General features: G+C 43.7%; 1 protein-coding gene across 1 annotated transcript; it reads left to right on the top strand.

Annotated features, from left to right (window-relative positions):
* Positions 1 to 1700: 1700 nt before the first annotated feature.
* LOC111144242 (leucine rich repeat containing 2) lies at positions 1701 to 26453 on the top strand. The gene is made up of 8 exons (XM_022498456.1): positions 1701 to 1838; positions 10282 to 10489; positions 12213 to 12369; positions 13092 to 13228; positions 17614 to 17759; positions 19390 to 19545; positions 23197 to 23333; positions 26252 to 26453. Exons 1-8 carry the CDS (start codon positions 1714 to 1716, stop codon positions 26299 to 26301), a joined length of 1116 nt encoding a protein of 371 aa, XP_022354164.1. The 5' UTR covers positions 1701 to 1713; the 3' UTR covers positions 26302 to 26453.
* The last annotated feature ends 856 nt before the right edge of the window (positions 26454 to 27309 follow it).

Here is a 27309-nt window from a genome sequence, read left to right as displayed (position 1 = left end):
TTATTGACCCCAGAGAATTGAAAACATAGGTCCGCACAAAAAGGTGCATCTCTTGTACCTTTGCCAGAAATCTCCTTGAGGTAAAAGGATTTTAAGGCAGACAAAAGACAGTCCCAGATGTCAGAAATGAAGGGAAAGATGGAAGTAAACTGGGGCCAGCATTTTCAGCTTGTTAGACGAAAATGATGGCTCTCCAGCCTTCCACTGCGCAGACAGAAGCCAGTTCTCCCGCTCAGCCTGGCAAGCCCTTCATGGGGAGTACACAGCTGAGTCCGAAGATCAAATATTTGCTTTTGTGTCCCCACGGATTGCCGTTTAGAAGCATCTGGAACTGGAGCGGAGAATATTCAACAGCCCTATGATTCACTGACTGACACGCTGTGTGTGTGTGCACGTGTGTGTGTGTGTGTGTGTGTGTGTGTGTGCATGAATCAGGAAGTGGATGGAGCCAGATTTCAATGCTACTAAGTAGGGGAAATGTAAAACGATAACTAGGAAGTTATTTTTAGATAAGGGAGATCAGTGTAGGTTAGAGGAATGAACATTAAGAAGTACTTTTATGTCTTGATAGTTTTTTTTTTCTTTTTCAATGAGCAAATAATCACTTAAGGCAAACAGTAAAAACAAGATGGGAACATAAAAAGGAGAGAGGAAGCTCACTGAGCGGCATGAGAGGGGAGCAATCTGGATGCAAACCTCTTACTCAGTTTTCGTTTATTGACTCCACAAATATTTACGGAGGGCCTGCTGTGTGCCAGGCACTGTGCTGGGTCTCACTTTGATGAAGGGCCAAGATGCACCTGCCCTTGACTTTCCTTGCACTTGGAAAACCACATACACAGAGACCAGCAGCCTGTGAAGTTTCATGTTGCAGGGGACCCTCGCAGAACCCGTCCCCATGCTCTGTGTTGCGGTCAGTCCCTGCAGGGAAAGTGCTCATGGTTCTTGGTGCAAGGATTGGTTTTGTTGCTTAACGGTGGCTGCTGGTGTAGCCTCAGGTCTCCAGGAGTGTGTGTGTGTGTGTGTGTGTTTTCTGATTAACTCACAAACATACTCTTGAGTCTGGTATAGCCCTATTGGAAAGATGAGATGCTAGAAAATTCAATAGAACATGGAACCAAGAGGCTTATGGAGGGCCCAGGGGGCTTTGGGAACCCCCAAATCTGGCTGAGAGGTTAGAGATACAAGTGTGACCTTCTAGAGGAGCCACAGGCTGGGTGTTGGACTTGACTTACCCAGAATACCATCAGGCTTTAAGAACATTAGCAAACTGCCATTCTGGAATTCACAGGGCATTTCATCATTACTTATGAGGATGGATTCACTCTTGTTTCATTTCAAAGTTCATGCTAAAACTGGGGTGCCTGGATGGCTCAGTCATTGGGCGTCTGACTCTTGGTTTCAGCTCCATTCGTGATCTCAGACTGTGATCTTGGAGTCCTGGGATCAAACTTCAGTGTGTTGTGGTCTCTGTGCTCAGCCAGCAGCCGGGAGTCTGCTTGTCCTTTTCCTTCCACCACCACCTGCCCCCCTCCCACCCCACTCTCTGAGCCCTTTCCCCATCGCTGGCTGGCACATGCACTCTCTCTCTCTCTCAGATAAATTTAAAAAATCTTAAAGAAAAATAAAGGTCGTAAGAAAACTATTTTCTCTTGTGTGTGTGTGAAGCTGACATATGTATGTTTTTTAAATAGGTAATTTCATGCTCCCAAAATGGGACACAAAGTGGTCGTGTTCGACATTTCTGTCATCAGAGCCTTGTGGGAGACGCGCGTCAAGAAGCACAAAGCTTGGCAGAAGAAGGAGACAGAAAGGCTCGAGAAAAGTGCATTGGAAAAGTATGTGTTTTCTCTACTTGCCTGTAGCTCCTTTAGTGAGTGTGCTGTGGTCATGTACAGTCCCACATGCATTCCAGGCACCGTACCAGGCACGGGGTGCATAGCGATGACACAGTAAACTCTCTCCCATGCCCTGGAGCAGCTCAAAGGTACTCCCTGTCATGTATTTCCATCCTTACTTGAGGTGAATGTGGGCTAAGACTTGCTCTACTGACACCATTTTTTACTTGGTTGGACAGGAGATAATTTGACTATGCTCGTGTAAACTCATGATACAGGAGGAAAAGAGAGTGACATGTATATGAAATGAAGCTTATCACTTTGGAAAAACTCCATTTGGGATAACCTAGGGCTGCACAATTGACTCAGCACTGCACAAATCCAAGGAAGTAGGACCAGTTGGAGAGGTTGCACATTCCGGTGGCTTTGCATCTCTGACTTTTTAATTCCCTATGTAGGAACCAAAACTGGAGCTCTTGCATGATGTGCGGAGGGTGTGGTTTATATAAGGAAGGCAGAATGGGATTCTGATCTGCAGACCCAGATTCAGAGGAGGTCCATAACCCTATCTCAAGTTGGCAAAGGTTGATATTTTTCTGTGCTTTAAATTTTTTTGAAGATTTTTTATTTATTTGGCAGAGAGAGAGAGACACAGTAATAGAGGGAACACAAGCATGGGGAATGGGAGAGGGAGAAGCAGGCTTTCTGCAGAGCAGGGAGCCCTATGTGGGGGTCGATCCCAGGACCCTGGGATCATGTCATGAGCCGAAGGCAGACTCTTAATGACTGAACCACCAGTCATTAAGGTAAAAACAAAATGTGTAAGGTGTGAATGTCTCTCTGTTCTTGGCTCTCCATTCTTATGAACTATCTGGATCAAACCAGTACCTATTCTGATCGTGTTTGATAATTAATTGAGTTGTTACTGTAAGCATCACAGCCGTTCCAGGTGGTTATCCTTATCCCCAACTTGAAGATGAGGAAGTTGGGACCCAAGTGTCTTACCCGAGTTGACACAGCTGGTAAGTGGAGGATTTGGCCAAGCTCTTTTCCCTGCACAACGCTGCAATCACACATAGTTGGGACGTTCTTTTCACTTGCACTAATCTGAGGTTATCCAATATGAGATGAATCTTGAATTTAAGAATTGGAAACTCAGACTGGGCAACACCTACGGCAATGGGTCTGAGTGATCTACACTAGCACGAATTACACAGGTCCCTGGACCCCGTGAGCCCAAAGTGTCTCTCAGCTCTGCTCCGACCTTCTCCGTACTCCTAGCATCTGGGTTACTCTAGGGTAGGACAACTTCCTAAAGGGGGACCCAAGCCCTGGGGGTTTTGGGGGAAAGTGTCTGTAGCTGATGTAACCCCCTGAGGGTTCTGGAAGTAGGAGGCATCTGCAGAGAGCTAGGGTCCAGCTGCTTTGGAGTGGTTTTTGCCTCTTGGCTTCTTTCTTTCATCCTGCTGCGAAATGACGTTATAGACAGCTTCCCATGGTTCCTATGTACCGGGTTGGCCCTGAATTGGGCTGGTGCCATGTCTTATCTTGCTTGCCCTAAGACAGAAAACTTCTTAGGCAAGTTAGGTTCTTCTAGCTCAGGATAAGAAAAACAGCCGTCAGATTGGCTGGGCAGCTGAGGGTGAAGTAGGGATAGTGGAGGGAGGAATGTGGGGGTTCAAGGAGCAAGCTGATCGGCTTCCCAGGACCTGCAAAAAATGAACGTATGAATGAATGAATTTCCCTTTTTGGCAGGTGTCTCTGTTTCCGTACTGCGATTCATGCTGCGATTCTTAACACTATTTGTAGGGTAATCTTTAGTTTCTCAAGATCTGTTTCCTGCGGGGGAAATTAACATATTGAAAACCTGACAAATGCCTTATCAGAAAAAGTAATTATCTGGTTAATTTAATTTTATGAAAACAGGCTCTAGCTTGCTCTGTGAACTGACTTCATGGTACTTCATTTTGTAAGACTGTCTTTATTTCATGAAGCATGTATCAAAACTTAAAAATGATAAGCGGAGGGACACCTGGGTGGCTCAGTTGGTTAAGCATCTGGCTTTGGCTCAGGTCATGATCTCAGGGTCTGGGGATCAAGTCCCACATTGGGCTCCTTGCTCAGTGGGGATCCTGCTTCCCCCTCTGCCTGCGGCTCTCCCTGATTGTGCATGCTCTCTCTCTCTCTCTCTTTGACAAATAAATAAATAATATATTTTTTTAAAAAAGGATTATAAGCAAAGATACAATACAGAATAGCGTCCTGCCTGGATGAAACTGAGTCACTGAGTGGGAGAAATAGAAGAGCAGCTGGAAGGTTCTGAGTGAGGAATTTCTCGTCCGGGAAGGCTCTCTGCCATCCAGGCTAGGATTGTGGGTTCGTTTCTTAAGGGAAGAGCACTTTATTTGCACATTTACTGATTTAATTATTGAAACTATAATGGCATTGTTTTACATGTCTTGTATTTGAAGTTCTGCTAAAATTGATTCAAGGGGATGATTATTCAGTTATACGGGTGATAATGTATAAAGACAAAGACAGTTTATTCATGTATTTATTTATCTCTTTTGATCTTTTTTCCCCATTTTTTTAAAATTGAAGAGCAGCCGACACACTATGTTACACCAGTCTCATGTGTACAAGGGAGCGATTCAACAACTCTATTATCTTATGCTAGACTGCTTACTGATTTTAATCACTCTGGAGGAAGAGAATGGAATTTAAAAAAAAAGAGTTTATAGTCTTGACTCTCACCAAAAAATAGTTTATATTCTCATGGGGTTTCGGAGGGAATGGGATAGAAAACATTTTTTTTAATTTATTTTTTTAAAAGATTTTGTTTATTTATTTGACAGACAGAGATCACAAGTAGGCAGGCAGGCAGGCAGAGAGAGAGGAGGAAGCAGGCCCCCTGCTGAGCAGAGAGCCCTACGCAGGGCTCGATCCCAGCACCCTGGGATCATGACCTGAGCCGAAAGCAGGGGCTTTAACCCACTGAGCCACCCAGGCGCCCGGGATAGAAAACATTTAAAAAGAAATCCCCAAAGGATTTGGTATATGCTTCTTTTTAATGAGATGTCACTCATATCTTTCCTTTTCTCCATTATATGTTAGCTGCCCCCAAATACGTGAGCCATTTATGTTGGTTTGTTGTTCGCGATACAGGAAGGATGTATTCTGTAAAGCTTAACGGGCATCGTCTCATCACATCGGCAGCGAAGCCCTTCGGACTCAGTCTAAGAAATGAGCGTAAAAGAGATGTTAACCTGAAAAGTGCTTGGTGAACACAAGGCTTGGTGAACAGTGTCTGTGCTGTTGGCTGCTGCCATTTTGGGGGGATTTCTTTCCTTCAATCTGCATGTCTTAGACCCAGGGTCTGCCCCACAGCCCTGACTGCTACAGTCTGATCTAGAACCATAGGTAGGCATTTACATTGATTTATTTTAAAAGATTTATTTATTTATTTATTTATTTATGGTGGGGAGAGAGAGAGAGACAGACAGACAGCATGCAGAGTAGAGGGAAGGGCAGAGGGAGAGAAAGGAGAGAGAGAATCTTAAACAGGCTCAATGCCCAGGGCAGAACTGGACACAGGGCTCGACCCCAGGACCCTGAGATCATGACCTGAGCTGAAATGCTTAACCAACCGAGTTGTCCAGGTGGCCCTAGGTATTTACATTTTTTAAAATCACATGGTATTAAAATATATTTAAACTATACAGAAGAGCTAATAATGAAAAGTAACAATCCCAAGCCCATCCTACTACTTTCTCCCAGTATAAAATTCATCCCTCTCCATGTGCTGGCATTTTTTTAAATTTATACTTTTATGACATTACATGGAGATGTCATAGGTAGATCCTGAAGCCCTGCCTCCTTGATAGCCGAGTGCTTACCTCAGCTCAGCAAGCTGTGACTAGGACCTTGGTAAAGTGGTAGCCAGGCTAGCCAGGGCCATCGGCAAAATATTTTTTCAAATACTCCTCTTTCTCCCAGCTTAATGGCAAGCTTGAAACTCCAATGATACCCAAAGTCATTTTGGAAGAGCAAAAAGTGTACATGTAGACCTGGGGAGCCAACCCTGCCAAAATTCAGGAACAAATGTCCCAGGCAGACAAAAAATCAATGCAAATACTGAGGCATGGGTTGTCCTGGGTGTTCAAGGAGGAGCAAGGGAGCCAGTCAGCAGACCAGGAAAGCAAGCGACTGCACCAGTGGTTGTGGCCAGACAGACAGGTGAGGCACAGTCTTGTATGGCTTTGGAGGCGCAGTGGGACATTGCTTTGCTGGCTGAAACAAAGAGCCAAGGACAGAGTGTGATTGTCATTGTGACGGGCTTACTTGAAACGCTGGACAAGTTTAGACCGTAGGGAGGCAAGAGTGGTGCAGAGGATGGTGCCTTGGGCAAGAATGGAAGCAGGGAAGATGGTGGGGAGTGGCGTGATTCTTGTAGAACTGACCATTATCTCTTGATGGATTTGATATGAGGCATGAGGAAAGTATGGAGCCAACGATGGGCCTGAGGTTTTTAGCCAGAGCATCTGGAAGCCTTTTACTGAATGGAGAAGAGGCAAGTTTTGGGGTGAAGATCAGGAGTTTGGGTTGGAACATGTTAATTTAATTTAATTTTTTTAAATTTTAATTATTTTTTAAAAAGACTTTATTTATTTATTTGACAGACAGAGATCACAAGTAGGCAGAGAGGCAGGCAGAGAGAGAGGAGGAAGCAGGCTCCCTGCTGAGCAGGGAGCCCGATGCAGGGGCTCGATCCCAGGACCCTGAGATCATGACCTGAGCCGAAGGCAGAGGCTTTAACCCACTGAGCCACCCAGGCGCCCCTGGAACATGTTAATTTTAGACATTCAGGCGGAGCTACGGGAGAAGCAAGGAGTCAGTGAGGCAGTCTTGGCTAGATAACTGTAACTGGGCATCATCAGCATACAGATCCATTTAAAGCCATGCACTGCGAGATAGCCAATGAATGAATGTAGATGGAGACGGGCAGAGGCCCAAGGACTGGGTGTTGGGACCTTGGAGATTCCGAGGTTGGGAAGTTGAGGGGGAGAGAGCCCAGTGACTAGAGAGGTAGGAGTGGAATGGGCAGAGAGAGGGAGCCAAGGGCAATCAGACTTGATGGGGGAAGAAAAGCTGTGCCGAATGTTCCAGATGGGTCAGAGGAGATGAGGACTGGATTTGGCTACTGGGTCTAGCAAAGTGGAGGTCATGGTGATCTGGAGAACAATTTCCAAAGAAGGGGGACACCGAGCAAAGGGCGTTCAACAGAGAACAGGGGATGGAGAATTGTGGATGTGAGTCAGCACAGCTCTTTTGTGGGGTTGGCTGTAAGGTGGAGCAGAGAAGCAGGCTTGATGGAAGACATGACGTTGCAGGGAGGTGGGGGGAGGGGTGGAGAAGATGATGGTGGCAGTGTTGCCCTTTGAGTTGGGAGAAAAAACTGAGCGCATGTGCTAATGGGAGTGATCCTCAGGAGGGAAATACACAAGAGACAACCCGAAGCAGGAAGTCCTTGAGCCAGTGAGAGGCTGGGTGCTCGGGAAGGGGGGGTAACCAGGGAGGATCTGGGAGAGTTCTTCCCGACCAGGCGAAGCACAGGCAGAGTTGATAGAACAGACAGGAGCAGGTGGTGTGGATGTGGTGCTGGGACTTCCAGGTGTTCTGTTCTCTTTCATTTCTTCCCTCCTTGGACTAGAAGCTCTGGGATAGAGGATGGGGTAGGCAGTGATGGAGGTTTGCTTGAAAGGGAGAAAATGTGTAAGAGTCACCTAGGGCCTATGGCAAAGAGATGAGCTTGGGAGTGTGGTAGGGCTGCTGGGCAGTAGTGAGGGGCCTGGGTCAGGGGACCACCATCCAAAATGAGGCCAGTTTGCAAGGTGGTGAACTCTCCTTCATGTTTGTGTCCTGGATGGGTGCATGTGCAGAACCGGGGGTCGGGGGGGGCGGGCAGGGGAGGGGTAGTGGATACCAGCTAGAGTGAGGTTTGCCAGGTGCATGCGAACAGCAAGAGAGGTGCAAAGGGGCTGAGGAGGGACTCGGAGGTGATGAAAGTGGAACCACGAAATGTTATTTATAAAAGCCTTACTGAGGAGCATAACTTACACGCAGGAAACTACATATATTTAAAGGATACAATTTGAAATGTTTGATGTATGTATACGTCCCTAAAACCATCTCCACAATCAAGATATGATCACGTTCGTCACCTTACAAGCCTCTTCCTCACTCTTGGTGGTTCTTTCCTCTCATCCCTGTCCTCGATGCCCGGGCAGTCACGCCTTCCTGTCGTCGTAGATGATTTTGCACTTATTAGAGTCTTTTTTTTTTTTTTAAATATTTTATTTATTTATTTGACAGACAGAGATCACAAGCAGGCAGAGAGGCAGGCAGAGAGAGAGGAGGAAGCAGGCTCCCTGCTGAGCAGAGAGCCCGATGCGGGGCTCGATCCCAGGACCCTGGGATCATGACCCAAGCTGAAGGCAGAGGCTTTAACCCACTGAGCCACCCAGGCGCCCCGCATTTATTAGAGTCTTACAAATCATTTTATATAAATGGAATACTTTTTTTGGTCTGGATTCTTTTATTGATTGATTGGTTGATTGATTACCTGGATTCTTTCGTTCAGCCCGATGACCTTGAGATTCACTCATGCGGTAGTTTGTATCAAGAGTTCATTTTTCTTTTATCGCCAAGTAGTGTTCCATGGTGTGAATAAGCTACAGTGTGTCCATCCATTCACCTGTGAAGGTGCATTTGGGTTGTTTCCAGGTTTGGGCTATAAAGCTGATATGAACATATGCCCATGTCTTTGTATGGATATATGCTTTCCCCTGTCTTCTAGAAATACCTAGGAGTGGAATGTTTGGATCATACAGTATACATATGATCTTTACAAAATCCGTTGGGACCTAAAGGGTTGGTGACTGGCAGGGTCCGGCTGAGTCACCAGCCACCCACCCCTGCATTGCAGCTCTCCTGAGGAATTACTGACACTGACCACATTCTAGTGTTGCTACCAAGCTTTGCTAACACTCTTAACTTTCGACTGGTGGAAAGACTGTCTATAAACACTTACTAGAATGTTTCAGCACCTATGATTCCTTTAGCAGTGTGGGCCTGGCTCTGAATCAGGGGTCTCTAGCTAGCTCCATGTCCTCTGCACGCTGTCCCAGCAGCTTTGCCCCTCTGGTTTCCCTACTTACTCATTCCGTAAGAATTGAACATTACAGGGGGTCATGGGTTCTGGGGCATGGGTTGGGGGGAGTTGGGGGTGTGAAACAAAAACCAGGCAGGACTGAAAGCAGTTGAAGCTACATAAAGGAGGTGATCACAGCTCTCTGAGCCCTGCGGGTCCCAACCCAACAAGGGATGAGGGAAAGAGGTCTGGGCTTTCTCCCACCTCAACCGCACCACTGCCCGACTTCTCACAGGGTGTCCAACCTGTGTTAAAGGTTAACCCTCAGAAAACGTGCAGATACAAAGGGAATGCGAGTTAAAAATTCAGTTTTTCTCATTATGAACACGAGGACAAGGAGGGAGGTGTTACAGCCAGTTCAGAGGAGAATCCAAAGGACAGACACGTTTAGGTATCAGGAAAATTGAAATGAACTTGCAAACGGAACAATCTGTCCTCAGAGGTGGGGGGAGGGTTGTCCCTCCACCGGACAGAACTGATTTGTGTGTCTGTAGTCAAGAATTATTTATGTTGCTATCAGTTTTCTGCAAGTTCACTTTAGTCTCTGCAGAGTTGTAAAGATCGTTTTTTAGGGTTTGATATAAACTGGGGCTGCCTATACATTTCAAATCAGACACCCTTGAAATATTAGCATATTCCTGTGGCCACGCATTTAAAAAACAAAAGAGGGGTGCCTGGGTGGCTCAGTCCCTAAATATCTGCCTCCAGCTCAGGTCATGATCTCAGGGTCCTGGGATCCCAGCATCGGACTCCCTGCTCCACGGGAAGCCTGATTCTCCCTCTTCCACTCCCCCTGCCTGTGTTCCCTGTCTTGCTGTGTTTCTGTCAAATAAATAAATAAAATCTTAAAACAAAACAACTTGGGCTAGCACCACATAATATCAAAGGAAATGGTAATTAATCAAATACATAGGTAACTTTGGTAGAAAATTTAGGAATTCCATCCCACTCACCTTCTCTACTTTTTTTTAGTCAAAGTTGCTGATAATTCGCAACTCTGAGGGTTTAAGATGCCGCTTACATTCCCACAGCAGAGGGACCCAGGAAAGAGTGCAGGGGGCAAAGCTGAGACTTGGTTCCGTGGCGGGGTCCCTGAGTCTCCAGCCGCTGCCACTGCGGGGAAATCGCTGCCTGGGGAGGGACTGCGTCTGCGCACAGGTGGTGTGCCGGCAACTCCTTGCAGGTGGGGGCGGTTCCCCAGGAGCTTGACTTCGGCCTTTGCTATCCGTTTAGGATAAAGGAGGAGTGGAACTTCGTGGCCGAGTGCAGGAGAAAAGGCATCCCCCAGGCTGCGTACTGCAAGAATGGCTTCGTAGACACCAGCGCGAGGCTTTTGGAAAAGATCGAAAGGAACACTTTCGCGAGGCAGAGTTCACTTTCCAAGGAGAGAGACAAACGGAGGAGTCCGTTTGTGTTTGAGCTTTCGGGGGAGCAGTGGACGGTGAGTGCAGCAAGGGGGTGCCCCCCGATGCGCTGCTGGATTCTGCTGGAGGCATTGACTGGCCTTGGCCTTGGCCGAAAGAGAGCTTTCCCATGGATGGGGAGGAGCCAGTTGCCTGCTCTAAACCGGGTTCTTAGGTCTCTTCCTCCGTGCAAGACCCTGCAGTCCTGGGGAGGACAGCGGGGTCCCTCGGAGGTCGGCAGGCGCTGGGATCCTGGCGGCCCTCCCCAGGATGGCACAGCCTTTAAAATGACTATTCCTGCGGTCTCTCCCCCAAGACCTTTAAAATCACTCTTTGCCTTTTTTTTTTTTTTTTTTTTTTTTTTAAAGAACGGAGCCTTTCAGGTAACATCCCCTGGTAGGTGGTGACAGATTTAGCTGTTTTTCCTTCTGAGAGTCTGAGGCCAGGACAAAGATGTAGCCTCCCCTACTCCCTTTCTTTCCTCTGGGGTTTACAGGTGGCTTCCTGCTCCCCGGTCCCTGATCTGCTGCTTTGCTTGGGGCAGTATCTCCTGGGCTTGCAGGTGATCTGACGTTTTCTGGTGGAAGCCCCACCTGAGTGTGCTATGGGCAAGCAAACTGGTATGATGGTCTCTTTCTGGGGGACGGGGTTCTCTGGAACCTGCCCTTCATCTCTTTTTATGCCCCCGACTTACGGCTGAAAGGACTCTGGGCTGGGAGACTGAATTTGGGGAGGGGATCGTCGTGGGTGTCCTTTATTGGTCATGTGATCTGGAGGCACTTTATTCTACTTTCATATATTTTCTCTCCTCCTCAGTAAAATGGGGCTAAGGCCTGCCTTAGCTCCCTCTGAGGGCCGTGGTGGGTCCTGAATGAGCCAGTATTCTAGGACACTGACATGTAGGCTGCACTGCCCTCTGAAACTGGGAGAGTTTATTACTATACAACCTCTAGTCTTTTTCTCCTGCATCTCTATCGTTGAAATCAGTGGGTGCCCTTCTGCAGTTCTAATTAAATACCGCTGGTAAATCCCATGTGATATTGTCAAGCATGGCCTTTGTCAAGCACTTACCCGACAAGCGTTACCCAGCCTGTCTGGAGAACCTACATCCATAAGCACTTCTCAGCACCTTTGCAATCATATCCCAGAACCCTTGAGCCCAGGGCAGCCTTGGATTCTGCCGAGTTCCTCTGTCACTTCACAAATGACCAGGGAGGTAGTGCGCCTGGAAAAAGGCAGAACCTGGCCAAGCATTCATGTCTCCTCGCTCTCTTTCTGGTGTTCTTCCCTATGAGAGACTCAGAAAAACAGTGAGAAACTTGGCACAGCAATGATTAGATCTTTATCAAGCAACTAGGGAGGGAAACATAGCACACATTTTAAAATCCAACGCATGGACAGATTTTGTTTTCAGAAGGTGTTAAATCAGTGTGTTGTAAACCAATAGTACATGTCGCGGCTATAGGTGTGAGCTTGGTTATCTGTGTTCACTGGGCATTGGATTTTCATATCAGGAATTCATGGCACTTTTGAAATTGGCCAGTCCACTGTTGTGAGATTCATGACAACCCCAGAGTCTTAAAGTGGTTTCATGGAGGGGCTGTGCAGCCGGCTAAGGTTAGGTCTGATGCTCTCACCCATGCTGTCTTGCTTCTTGCCTTTCTCGCAAATGCCCGGTTATACTTGACTTTGCGCACGCCACCACTCGGCTCTGACACCATGAGGAACTGGTTGTGACTGATGTCATTCATTCGGTCTCAGGAGCTCCCGGATTCACTGAAGGAGCAGACGCACCTGCAAGAATGGCACATCACTAATACCCTGATTCAAATCATTCCTACCTACATTGAGCTGTTTCAAGCAATGAGAATTCTGGATCTGCCAAAAAACCAAATCTCCTGTCTTCCGGCTGAAATTGGTATGTTCACCAGCAGGAGCCTCCGTGCTCTCATCTGGCAAGCAGGCAGCCGGTGGGCAGGCTGCGTGGAGCTTCCTTTCCCTTGTGGCCCAGGACACTGCTGGGCAGGGCTGTTTCCTTTGTTCCCAGAGCTGCTAGTTTCTTTGCAAGGTCCCCTTGGGGTGGTGATACCACCATCCCACCTGCAGGACTCGGCACAGGCAGACATTTGCCGATGGCTCAGAAACTAGAAGTCTCATGAGTGAGCAATGCCACGGTTAGGAACTTTTTGTTTATTTTCTTTAATTTTAGAAAGTTACGCATGCAATACATGTTCATTGCAAACATGAATGACAACCAATTATTCCCATATAAGTTTAGTGTAGCCTATTTTGTCATTTTGATCAACATTTTATAATTCTCCATCACATTTCTGTTCAGCTGCTGTACCTTAAAATGAAGACTATAGTGATCATTACTACTTCTCTTTCTCTTGGGGTGTGAGGGGCAAAAGATGGGGGCTGCCTATAGTTCCATGAAGGATTAACTAGAGAGTAAGCACAAAATGCTGTGATCATGGACTGACAAGCTGACATTTAATCAAGGGCTTAAAAAACAAATACAAGATTATGTTCCATGTCTCCCCCATCATCATTATACAAATGTTTTATCTTTGTCTTGTGTTTGTTGTTAAAAGACCTTGAAGGATCTTCCCGATGGGTGTTCATTTGTTCTGATGACAGGTCACTTGAAGAACCTGAAAGAACTCAATGTGAGCTTCAACCTTCTGAGAAGCATCCCTCCAGAATTGGGGGACTGTGAAAATCTAGAGAAACTGGATTGTTCTGGAAACCTAGAATTAACCGAGCTCCCCTTTGAAGTAAGAAAGCAGTCATTTTTGCACTATAATTTACTTGTATTTGGTTTATGACATGGGATGATGTGGGGAAGGCAGTTCACAAGGTAAAAGTCCATCTTTCTTTTTTTTTTTTTTAAAGATTTTATTTATTTATTTGACAGAGAGAGATCACAAGTAGACAGAGAGGCAGGCAGAGAGAGAGGGAAGCAGGCTCCCTGCTGAGCAGAGAGCCCGATGCGGGACTCGATCCCAGTGAGATCATGACCTGAGCCGAAGGCAGAGGCTTAACCCACTGAGCCACCCAGGCGCCCAGTCCATCTTTCTTATATCACGCTTTCTTGACATTTCAGTCACCTTATACCAGTGACTAGAAGGTCTTTCAAAATGTTCTTACATTAGGCCAGGAGCTGAATTTAAGTTCGGAAAAGCTGTCAAAAAGAAACAAACAAAACTAGGCAAAACCTCCTGTTTTCATATGAGATATTTTTATTTAATGTCTATTTAATGTCTGATGCCTGTTGTCTGTGATGCAGATCTGGATTTATTTATCCACAGTGGTAAAATAAATTGGAAACAGTTGGAAATAAAGGGGGTAAAATTTTTAAAAGAAGTTAATATATTCACAAAAACTTGTAGGTAACCAAAACAGTCTTAACAGATAGGATTTTAAAGGTCCATTCATTTAAACAACATTCGTTAGTGACTTTTGGTCTGTATTCACTGGGGAAATGATTTAGAATCCCATTCTGATGAAATGGAGCCGCTGAGAGGGAAGAGTGTTGCCAAACAAAACTCAACAGGCTTCTTATGCTAAAGGGAGATAGAGATCGCATAATCCTGCTGGTAAGGAACCGACTGGAAACAATGTTGCTGGTGTGGTGCTAACAAGGCCCTGGCTGCTGCTTAGAGTCCCAGATGGGGTGTTACTCTCTTTGCCTGGAAACTTCTTGGCGGGTGGAAGTGCCTGCTTCCACCATCGCCCCAGGAAATGCCCAACAGTCTAGGTGAGGGCGTCCGCCCAGGGGCGTGACTCCCTCCTTGAGACTGCTCATTCCCCAGGCCTCCCAAGTTTGTTTGTTTGTTTATTTACGTAATTATTTTTAAAAATTTTATTCATTTATTTGACAGAGAGAGAAAGAGAGAGAGCATGCCAAAGCAGGGGGAGCAGCGGGCAGAGGGAGAGCGAGAAGCAGGCTCTCCGCTGAGCAGGGAGCCCGAGGTGGGGCTCGATCCCGGGACCCCAGGATCATGACCTGATCCAAAGGCAGATGCTTAACCCACTGAACCACCCAGGTGCCCCCAGGCCTCCCCAGTTTAGAAATTGGCACAGTCTTCTCTCAGTTGTCCAGGCTGGAAGCAAGGCAAGTCATCTTGACCTCTCTTGCTCCTATTCCCTGATTCCACTCTGTATGTAAGTCCTGTTAAACGTGTCCTTCAGAATAAGTTCTGTGTCTGACCACCGCTCAGCACCTTGCCACTGACACCCTGGTCCAAGCCCGTGCTGTCCTACATCTGAACTGGAATGGCAGCCTCCTAGGCTTGCCTCTCTGTCCCTTCTCTTTCCCCTTCTCTTTATTGAGATATAATTTATAGACGCCCAGATTCAGCCATAAGTGTACAATTCACCCTAATTCACATTTAGCATATTTCTATCATTCTCTCAAAATTCTGTCTCTCCTGTTTGCAGTTAATCTGCATGAGTTGGTGGATTAGGCAGCCCTAGGCCACCACAAGCTGGGTTTGTTTTTTTCCTGGCAAATAGCAATGTCCTGGTGACTCCCCTATATTGACATAGGTGGGAGCAAATGTACCCGGGATAGAGATTTTTAGGCTCTTTGCTTTGAATGGGATTCTGTAAATGTACTGTACTTGTTATACTTCCCCAGTTGGCTCTGTTATAATAGCTCACTGACTCTCTTTATATGTAACTTCACTATTTCCAGACTGAATGGTTCTCACTGGACATAAAGTTCAGCCACCTGTCCAAACTAGGGTTTATTCAAGATAAATAGAAACTATGTAGCTGAAGACAGGTTGTCTCAGCCTTATGTGTCCAACTTGTATGTATCCAAAGGAAACACACAGCACCCAAGGTTCTGGTCTCTACAGACTCAGGAAAGCACCATTTGCCTGGATGCCATATCCAAATGCTGGCATTAAAACTTTTTTTTTTTTTTTTTTTGTTAAAAACATAATGCTACATTTACCACTGTGACCATTTTTAAGTGTACCGTTCAGTAGGGTTCTATGTATTCGCATGATTGTGCCTGTCTTCATGAGTTGCCTTTCACACAAATAATTGACGCAATCCTGAATTCAAGTTCAAACAGACCCACAAATAGAATGAATGACCTGTGGAGGGAACTAGCAGGAATTTTGAGACAAAGGTAAAGGTAATGAAACTTCTGTGTAAATGAGTGTTGTATTTATTCTGACTGAATGTCAGATTTTTATCTGGACAGCACTGGAATTTTCAGACAAATTGCCATCCAAGTACTAACCAGGCCCAACCCTGCTTAGCTTCCAAGATCAGATGAGATCGGGCACATTCAGGGTGGTATGGCCGTAGACTATAACTACCTTTCCAAAGAATTTATGAGTATTTTGTTTTGCCCTTGATGAAAGTAGCTAGTGGGGAATTACTATATCCAGGCATTTGTCTCCTTGCTAGTTTGATGCCACTGTGATTTTCCTTATTCTAATTTTCACAGAAGTCTTAACTTATTGAGGATATTTAAAGGAAAGAACTTGGGGCACCTGGGTGGCTCAGTCAGTTAAGCATCTGCCTTCGGCTCATGTCATGATCCCTGAACCCTGGGATCGAGCCTCACTTTGGGCTCTCTGCTCAGCAAGGAGCCTGCTTCTCTCTCTCCTTCTGTCTGCTGCTCCCCCTGCTTTTGCGTTGTCTTTCTCTGTGTCAAATAAATAAATCTAAAAAGAAAAAAAAAAAGGAAAAGAACTTATTTTTCTACAGTCTAAAAAAATGTACCTTCTACATTTATTGTAAAAAGGAGGAAGACAAGAGACTGATGTTAATTCAGTCTTGATTTTTCTGCTGATCTGAGAACACTGGCAACACGGTCAGAGACTTTAGACTGAATTATGGGCACCCCAAACATCTTTTCTGATGCTTATTTACTGTCCCATTACTGTCTTCACATTCATTTTTAGAAATTCAAAACAAGAGCAAAATTAGAATGTGCCCATTCAAAAGGGTGAGTTTGACTTGTGAGTCACTAAAGCAAATGTAACAATAGGGAATTAGGTATTATATTAAGATAAAGAGAGGTATAAGCATACTGCTTCTTTCTTTTGTAGATTTCATTCATTCCTTCTGTTGGTTCAACTGGCTCCATATTGCATATTGCATAACAGTTTTGAAAATGTGTTCTGAAGGGCAGCCCAAGTGTTATCTGTGGACTCTGAAAATAAGTCAGTAAAAGGTAGCTCCTTCTATATGTCATGGCTGTGACCCAACTTACAAAAACAAATCCAAACATGAGACACATTTCCTACTTCATTCAATATTCGTAGATTTGCATTTGAAATAAAAAAAATATATGTCCCTATGTATCCAGTTACCATATTAAAACACAAATTATGGAGAAGAGACCTAAAGAGTAGAGATTTCTGATTGCTTGCTCCATCCCTGCATGAGCTCAAATGTGAGTCTTTTTAAGATTTGCCAAAACTCCAGGGTGCCTGGGTGGCTCAGTCTGTTGGGCGTCTGCCTTCGGCTTAGGTCGTGAGCCCAGGGTCCTGGGATTGAGCCCCACATGGGGCTCCCTGCTCAGCGGGAAGCCTGCTTCTCCCTCTCCCACTCCCCCTGCTTGTGTTCCCTCTCTCGCCGTGTCTCTCTCTGTCAAATAAATAAATAAAATCTTAAAAAAAAAAAAAAGATCTGCCAAAACTCCTTGTGGCCGTCTTCAAGTCATTCTATTTTTTAAGGCTTGTGCTTTTTGTTTTCTGTGACTTTGCACATGCTGCTCCCTACCTGGAGTTCCCTTCTCTATCTTTTCCCCTGTTGGGGAAACCTCAGGACCCAGTGTAAAAACTCCATTCTCCGTGAGATCTTTCCTCACCCCTTCCCTTACCCTACTGTGACATTGGGACATTAGCCCCTTATGTCTGTGCTGCTGAATGCACCCAGTTGAAAACTTCTTCACGTTAGTTCTTACTACATTAGATGGCATTGCTTATTTTCAGAAGTGTGAACTCCTGGTAGGCAGACCCTGTGTGCTGCCCGTCATGGAGCATGTCGTCAGCGCTCCAAAATACATATTCTCCTGATCTGTGTTGTGTATATTCTTAGAAGGGCCGTTGGGAAGAAATATCACCTGAAAATTATTAGTTGAACCTACCTGCACTTACAAAAGTAATTAGAATATGTTGTTATTCCTTTCTAGTTAAGTAACTTGAAGCAAGTTACATTTGTAGATATCTCAGCAAACAAGTTTGCCAGTGTCCCGATCTGTGTCCTGAGGATGTGTAATTTGCAGTGGTTGGATATCAGCAACAATATCCTGAATGACCTGCCCCAAGATATAGACAGGTAGCTACTTGCATTCTGAAGGTGAGGTGTATGAATTAGTTACTAACGCCTTAACCACCGTTTTAACGTTTTAAACAGGCATAACACATGAGTGGTCTTTGAAATCAGTGTATTTTCCAAGAGTTTATTGTTTCTGGGAAATGAGTTTCGTTCTTTAGATAATGAGACAGTTTCCAGTTTCCAGCCTCATAAGTGTGTGTGCGTATGTATGTGCATTTGAACACATCTCTGTTGTCTTGGTGAACTTTTAATTTCCTTGAGTCCTCAACAGAATGACATCATTAACTTTACCCCGTAGACATAGCAAAGTATCTTTATTATATATGGAATAGAAACGTATCACTCTATGTCTTTATATATATGTTATATATGGAAGAGGAACATTTCTAAACTCTGTTTAGAATGTCAGTGAGGGTAATTTTTATTGGTTTCATTTATTGATTTATCACACATGATCTTTCAAGCAAATCGATATGATTAGTAAAGTTTTCCAATCATATCCTTGTATCCACATGATTGGACTGGGCTCTCTGGCTGGCTCAGTCAGTAGGGCATGAGACTCCTGATCGTGGGGTGGTGAGTTCAAGCCCCACAATGAGCATAGAGCTTACTTAAAAAAAAAAATTACACTGAGCATGTAAGATCCATTCATTCACTCATTTCATTCATTCATTCATTCCACCAATGATACTAGGCTCCTGTATGGCAGGCCCAGAATTTAAAATAGTGAATGAAACAAAATATCTGACCTTTTGGGATCCAGAGTCTCCTTTATAAAGATAGTGCATAATAAGTAAGTTGTCATGACCCAGAAGCCAAAACTGACTTTGTTCCCAAGGTCACTTACATGACCTTTTTCTACTCCTGGTATGTGTGATGTATATCAGTGCTTTCCAGTTTTGTGAGACTAAGTGGGAATTGTTTTAGTTTGAAACACGAGGCAAACTCTGTGAAATATTTGTAGGCTCAGTCAAAATTTTGGAAATGCATGCAAGAAAAAAACTGGGTCGGGGCGGGGGGCAGTCACTGAGTTAGAATAAAACGGAAAACAAATAAAACAAATCCAGAGCACATTTTGCTCATTTCCTTTTCATTTGACAGATTTCTTTCCATTTTAAATTTAGAAAATATGATAGGGGAGGAATATTGGGCTTTCAAGATATATACCAGGAAATACGTGGCCCAGATCTGTTCATTCTTGGCCCCAGTTCCAGTATAGTTCCTTTCCCATCCTTTGCTGACCCCTTGGAGAGATGTACTGAGGGTCAGGTCAGACGCTCGGAGAGATGTACTGAGGGTCAGGTCAGACACTTGGAGAGATGTACTGAGGGTCAGGTCCTTTCCCAGACTAGTGTATAATGTGCAGTTTGTTATCCTGCTGCTGTATTTGTCTTTGTTTGGTAACTAAGCCAGGGAAAACTTAAAAAATCCCAAATTGTGTCACCTCGCATGACTTTATTTAAATTCTAAAGTCCGCTTATCCTCGTAAGGGTCACATATATAAAATAAACTACGTAGGGATTTCATACCAGAATTTATTTGCCATTTACTTTGTTTTTTTTTTTTCCTCCCCTGCTATGAGGTTAATCCTTATAAGTCTAATCCCCTTATCCCCTTTACTTCTTCTTAGGCTAGAAGAACTGCAGACCTTTCTCTTGTATAAGAACAAGCTGACCTATCTTCCTTATGCCTTGCTTAACCTAAAGAAGCTCACCTTGCTAGTCGTCAGTGGGGACCATTTGGTGGAGCTCCCGACTGCCCTGTGTGACTCATCCACACCTTTAAAGTGAGTAGATCTCCCCTAGAGACTTTCAAGGTAAGGACGACCTGCAGCCTGGGTGCTCACCTGTCTCAGGAACCAGATAGGATGGTTCTTGGACTCAGATGACCTGATCCTGGTTCGCAGAAGTTCCGATGCCTTTGTACAGGATTTTGAAGTTTTTGGCCAATGGCACGAGGAAGTAGATCTCAGAGGATTTCTGGACAAATGCTACTGCTGTTTGAAGTGTGACAAAGCACACGCCCAGGGCTCCCTGGTTGTCTTACCCTTTTTTGGTTTCCTTAAAGAAACCTGTAAACCACCCCAAACTAAGAAAAACCATCCCAGCGAATGTGATACAGCTTCTAATCTGGCCTGAAACATTGAACAGTCTTTCTTACCTTGGAAGGGGACTTGAAAAGCCATAGCACCCTCCCTCCCCTGAAGCTGACTCCAGGCCACCTTGACATGATGCTGCTCCAGTGAGAGCCCTCTCCGTCCTGTGCCCAGGGACTCATCTGCCTTAAACACCAGGTGTTTGCTAAAACCATGACTCAAGGGGTGATTTTCCAGAAATGTCCCATTCTTTCGGTGATAAGTGCTCATCTCATCATAACTCTTCCTCATCTTCTGATCCTGGCAGTAAGAAGCATAGCAGACAGAAATAGAGAAGTGAACTATTACAAAGAGAGAGACTAAATTCATTCCTGTGTAAGCACAAGATGAACAGGGATATGACATCTTTTCCCCACTGGCCCACCATATTCCTTCCACTGGAATGGGTCTTCCCCTGCTCTTGGTTGTCCTAGGAATGTCTTTTGGATGCAAGGAGGTCAAAGAGGTCTTGAGTATTTGGAAAGACATACTTTGTCTTTTCTGGATGAAAAGGCGTTAAAGATGTGATTTCTTCCAAAAATTATACATCAGTGTAATGTAATTCCAACAATAACTCCAGTGGGATTTCTTTTTTTGGAGCTTGAACAACTGATTGGAAAGTATATCTGAAAGGCAAAAAGTTAAGAACAGCAACAATAATTTTGGAAAACAAGAGTAACAAGACAGAATTTGCCTTACTGAGAATGACAATATGTTTAAATGTATAAGACTCAAAATGAGGTGGTGCTAGGCAATGATTTGTAGATGAATTATTAGAACAAGGCGGATCATACTGAACGTGATCCTAATCTGTGATACAGGGATTTTCATAAACCAGTGGGGAAGGTCTGAGTGGCTTAATACACCTTTAAGGAAGTTGGATAATTAGGGAAAGACAAAGCCCGTTCTTCCCTTGACAACATCAGAAAGCTTATGGCCTATAGCCATATTTTTGCTGTGTGTCATATAGGGAGACATCTAGAATAAGCCAGAGATTAAATATAAAAAGAACAAGAAATGCCATGTTAATGATGGTAGATTGACCATGTGTCAATCTACACTTATCCCTCTTGAGATCCTATTGAGATGAGGAAAAAAATGAAACCTATAAGCCCCCATGATGGAGAAAGCAAGGGAAGGCCTTCACAAAATGAGAGATGCCACACACTTTGGGAGACATACAGCAGAGAGAACAGTGGTGATTGATAAAAATAGAATGGAGCAGGCTCATGTTCAGAGACCAAATCAAGAAATTAAGCCCATTGGCCCTGGAGAACTCTGAAGAAGCGTGTGGTCAGAAATTCCAGGTCCAGGCTGGTGCAGATTGAGGCAGGATACTAAAAAACAACAGGACAATTTCATGTACACAGACGATCCCCTGCCTTTTAATCTCCTCCTCAGTTCCACTGCACAGACCACTCAGCATCTGACCAAAAAGCCTGAGGTGTCCTCTAGGGTGGCCCTGGGGGAAAAAACCCAGAGTTTTGTGTTCGGAGACTTCCCAGGGGACTGGCAACTGCTTGCCCCCGTGCTCACCCATGGTGGGCTGGCGCCGGGGCAAAAACAGTTTGCACGTGTGGGTGCCCAGCCAACATGCTGGGGTCTCAGCCTCATACATGAAGGCATCACTGACTCTTTCCAGATAATTGTCACAAAGACATGAATTTTTCAATTTTGGAATCAACCTTCAGGCAAGATAGAAATGTTAAATACGGTTTCAGAACAGAATGCGGATGGTGTTGGTGTTAACGGTGTGAAAGTGAAAGTATGTGATGTCTGTGAGTGTTTTGAATGCATTGGAGAATAAGATGGCTTGATGAGTAGATCGAGGGGGGGATAAATGGATGGATGTGTCATAAAGCAGCTGCAGTAAAATCTTAAATATGGAACCTAGTTGGTGGGGACAAGGGTGTTCACTGTAGCAGTTTTTTTTGTTTTTTGTTTTTTGTTTACTTTCCTAAATGTTGGAAAATTTTCATAATGGAATGTTGAAAAAGTGAAAGTATAGATCATAAAAATTGGGAGGTAATAGGGTTGGGGAACGGAAGAGAAGGAAAGGAATACCTCTGCTTGATTAAACAACATTGAAGTATTAGTCCTGCGTAAAAGAGAGTTCCAGTAGGATAAGTAGAAATAGTGATTGACCCATGAAAGAGATTGCTTCTGGAGGATCTGAGACACAGAGGGTGAGTGAGAGACTGTGGTTTTAAATAAAATGGTATCCTTGCAAATTTTAAAATACGTAGAGTGATTACTCTGATAAAACATTAAAGAATGATGAAATACAGGCTTTTTTTTTTTTTTTTGGATAGGGACGGATGATAAAAATTAACTCAATGAAGAACTTGCAAAGGGGGCACCTGGGTGGCTGAGTTGGTTAAGCTGCCGCCTTCGGCTCAGGTCATAATCTCAAGGTCCTGAGGTCGAGTCCTGCATGGGGCTCCCTCTCCCTCTCCCCTGCTCACTCATGCTCTTTCTCTGTCTCTCTCTTTCTCAAAAAAATAAATAAAATTAAAAAAAAAAAAAAAGGAGCTTGCAAAGGAAACGTTGCATGGATCGATCCACAAAGACATCAGAACTTTTTTGCTTTCTCTGCATTTAAACATTAAATAAAATTACAAGGAAAATGAACTGGGAAATATATGTGCTAAAAATAGAAGAGATGGGCTTTATCTTCCACATGTCTAGAGCTTCCACAAACCAATGAGAACGATACCACCCAAGCCAGCAGGGCCCACACTTGCAGCTGGAGACTGTTCAAGGGATTTCCAAATTTGAATTGAAATAATTACACTGCCTTTCACAGCAAAACATCTTTCAAAACTGTGAGGACAGGAGATCAAGTGTCATTTTAGTTTCTCTCCTTGGGCTTCTTTTTTGGGTAGGAGTATCCATCTTTTCAGTTGAAAGGATATTGACCATCTGAGTTTTTTATAATTTAACCCCACCTCTTCTTAGAGTCTGATACCATTCACTGGGATTAACACCAGCCATAGTAGGACACGATCCAGTGTGAACGTTCTGACAGAGAGCAAGTGTTAATGTCCACCTCAAGGTGTCTGACGGGGCCACTGTCCTCCGTCTGTGCCTAAGTAACTCTCATTCCTCCAGCAGGCCTCTGAGCAGGACTGATTCCATAATCTTGTTGGATTATTCCATGGGGCAGTTCCACTGGTGATGTCAATATTAAGTGGTCCTCTGTGACCTTCAAGGATAAGTAAGAGGTTGACTTCTTCTAAGAGGAATTCTGTGGTGAAACATGTACAGGTGAAAATGTGATATTGTCTGTATTTTCTTGAATAGATTTGTAAGCCTTATGGACAATCCTCTTGATAATACCCAGTGTCAAGATGGCGTTGAAGTGATGGAAAGTGAACGAGATCGTCAATGCTTTGATAAAGAATTTTTGAAAGCCTATCTTGAAGATGTTAAAGAAAGAGGTACACTAATCATATTTAAAATTATTTTAGGGGTGTCTGGGTGGCTCAGTTGGTTAAGCATCCAACTTTTGATTTTTGTTCAGATCTTGGGGTCATGACCTTGGGGTTCTGATATCAAGCCCTGCAATTGGGCTCCGTGCTCAGGGCAGAGTCTGCTTATCTCTCTTTCTCTGCCCCTCTCCTGGCTCTCTCTCTCTCAAATACATACATACATACATACATACATAAGATCTTAAAAAAAATAAAATTTATTTAAATGAGTATATGGAATTCCATGTACTCAAGCAACATGAACCCATAATGCTAAAAAGTTAGTTGGTTAATTGGTTATTTTTCCACGTACCATATATATTTATAGAAATTATATATTTATATAATTTATAATATTTATATAATTACATATTATATGTAAACTTATATTATATATATATTATACACACATAATTTTTTCTTTAAATATCAAATTTTTTCTAGTATACTTGAATACTTGATACATCATCAACTATTTGACAGAGAGGCCTGGAAACATACACTTGAGACGTTGCCTTACTAACTATACATGAGTTTTTAACAAAATGGCATTGACCAAAGAGTATCTCAGTTAATGGGAAAATAAGATTCCATTTCAAAATCCATTTAAATTCAACTTTAGAAAAAGGTGTTTCTTATATAAATCAAGGTCCACTTGTATGAAAAATCACCGAAGGAAAAAAAGGTGGCAGACTAGTACCTAGATCCCTTTAGCTTTGGTTTTCCGCAGGGTGGTGATAATACGGAGGAGCACGGGGAGGTCACAGGACTCAGGAAAGGGTGGGAAGCGATTTCCCCAGGGGCTGTTTCCAAAGCGTTCTAGAAGGTAGAAGCCCTTCCTTCTGCTGCAAGCACACAAACACAGGAAGAAGGCATAAGTCACCCTTTGTTCTTCTAATCACCACCTCCTTCCTTGGTCTGGTTGCCCATTCATAGACTAAGGATGATTGGTCACATTCAGATATTCAGGGGTTTCATGAGAGGAATGAAAAATACCATTTATTTGGCAGATTAAAAATTTTTTTTCAAGTAAATTATTAAATCTCTCTGCAGTTACCTCTAATCTATTTGGCTATCCCCAATCTTGAAAGCTGAAATAGTGTGAAATAAACGAGAAATTTATACAAAACATGAAACAAATAGCGGAACCATTTATTTTGTCAAAATTTTTTTTTGGGTTGCACAAGTTTCCTCTTGTGAAAACCTTTATTGTTGTATTTTATAGATTTATTCATAATTACATTTTTGAGTTATTGTTTAAAAATACAAGAAAGAATTAGAGAAAATAGGTAGTTAGCTTTGGATCTGTTGGTCAGTGATAAAATAATTTGCTTTGTAAGGTTAACTTTAGTGATAATAGCTTTTTTTTAAAAATATTTTATTTATTTATTTGAGAGAGAGAGAGAGAGACAGTGAGAGAGAGCATGAGCGAGGAGAAGGTCAGAGGGAGAAGCAGACTCCCCATGGAGCTGGGAGCCTGATGCGGGACTTGATCCCAGGACTCCAGGATCATGACCTGAGCTGAAGGCAGTCGCTTAACCAACTGAGCCACCCAGGCGCCCAGTGATAATAGCTTTTGAATTTATTCACTTATTTCTAAATAATTGTAATTCTGTCTTCCATATATTCATATTGGTTCATATGATATTGCCAATACTCAGCTGGTTTTTTATTTTTATTTTATTTTATTTTATTTTATTTTATTTTATTTTATTTTATTTCTTTTCAATGTACTCAGCTGGTTTTAACAAGAATCCATAGCTAAGGGGAAAAAAAAGTAGCTTTAGTGAGTTACGTTGACCTCCAAACTCATGTGATACAAGAATGGTGAGCAAGTGAAACCCTTTGCTGGTCCTCAAGCATTAGTGACCCTAAGAATCACTTGCAGGCCCCACCCTCAGAGATTTTGACTCAGCAGCTCTGGGGTAGGACCAAGAATGTGCATTTCTAACAAGGTCCTGGGTGATGTTGGTGCCTTGGGTCTGGGAGCCTCACCTTGAGAGCCATTGGTATAGACCATCCTTTGACAAAATTTGGCTATCAAGGGAGAGTGGGCAGTAACCAGTGGGAAGAGCAAGACTGAGTAAAAGGGTACTTACTAAGATCATGCTTAGTTTAGGAATAGTGAAAACTTTGCTTATAAACCTTTTTCCCTTCCACCTGGGGTCTTACCTGCTGTCTCAGGTCCTTGGCCATCTATTTCTGTTTTAGTCAATTTTTATTATTTTTAGGGTTATATAGTTTCTCAGATTCTGATGTAGCTGTGTCAGTTTGTTGGAAAGATTGCAAAAGAATGAGGGTTAATAATTCTATCTTAGATCTAAATATTTATTTTTTTTAAGATTTTATTTATTTGACAGACAGAGATCACAAGTAGACAGAGAGGCAGGCAGAGAGAGAGGGGGGGAAGCAGGCTCCCTGCCGAGCAGAGAGCCCGATGCAGGGCTCGATCCCTGGATCCTGGGATCATGATCTGAGCTGAAGGCAGAGGCTTTAACCCACTGAGCCACCCAGGTGCCCCCCCACTTTTAAAAAAGATTTTATTTATTTACTTGATTGAGAGAGTGGGATAGCACAAGTAGGGGGAACAGTAGAGCAAGAGGGAGAAGCAGGCTCCCCGCTGAGCAGTGAGCCCGACTCAGGGCTTGATCCCTGGACCCTGGGACCATGATCTGATGACCCCAGGTGCCCCAGATCTAAATATTTCTAAAGCATGACTAAACATTTGTGAAAGCTGACTTAATGGTGATAGATAAATCCATTCACCTCCATACTTTAACCTGGGAAGGATAGTAATTTGTTGGTTAACATGAGCAATGGTTTGTAGCTAAGCTACATTTTGTGGTAAAATGGGGAATGGTTGAGTATCTTTGTTTCTTTTGTTGCAGAATCTGTTCCCAGCTATACCACCAAAGTATCTTTTAGCCTTCAGCTTTGATACCATCCACTAGAAGACTGCAGAATCTCCCTGTACTGCCAAGCTATAAATCTTGGTGTCTTGGAATAATGGTTTGCGCTTAAGGACAAAGTCTAGAAACCACAGTCCTAGTTAGGAAAAATGATTTTCAGATTTCACATTTGTGAATACTTCTCCAGTGGACTGGAGAATTGATAAGTGGGTTTATATATGAAGGTTCATTTACATAAACTTTTCCCCAAATAACGCACGTTTAATATTTTAGAAAATGTGTTATTTTTTAAAATTAAAACCTAGAGACCAAAATCTGAAGTTGATTGCACTGTTTTTAGGAATCCAGGGATAAAGGGGTTGTAAAAAGAGCATTTATATGGGACTAGCCAAATGAGATTTTATTTTATTTTGAAAGAGTTTTAATGAATTATTTATTTTGCTGAGAAAAGCTTCCCTTGGGTTAATACAAACTGCTATTTTATATGTTTTAATTGTATTTTCTAAGTGTAGGGTCTTAGGAAAGACTTTAGGTATAATTTGGGCATTGAAGGTAGAAAGAAGGGCTGGATTGTCTGCTCATGTATTGGGCACAGGACACTCAGATGGTGTGCTGGTGGTCCTCACAGAGGCATTGTGGTCCTGGCTGGTCCTGGGAAGACTTACATGATCTACATAGATGGTCCTGAGTGGGTACTTCATGGGTCTCAGGACTCACCTTAGAACAGGGAGCAGAGGCAGTACCCTCAGGGACCCCTCCTCCAAGGTGGCTGTGCAAGGTAGCAGGGATGACTAGTCTGTACCAGTGAGGACGCCCTAGCAAAGCTTCCTGACAGATGCCACAGGAGAACTCTCCCAGGCCATCATGCTGCAGCCCACAGGGAGCTCATGAGACTGTTTTTTGTTGGCAAAGATGGGAGTCATGATAGGGTTTTGGACTCCTATGTCATATCATCTGATTTGGAGAGAAATTGTACAAATATTTATTTTTATACCACTGTTTTAGGCTAGAGGAAACAGGATTGTAAGTTGAAGATA

This window comes from Enhydra lutris, unplaced genomic scaffold, assembly GCF_002288905.1.
Source record: "Enhydra lutris kenyoni isolate GAN:26980312 unplaced genomic scaffold, ASM228890v2 scaffoldscaffold10, whole genome shotgun sequence".
NCBI lineage: Eukaryota > Metazoa > Chordata > Mammalia > Carnivora > Mustelidae > Enhydra > Enhydra lutris.
This window is presented reverse-complemented; position numbering and strand designations above follow the sequence as displayed.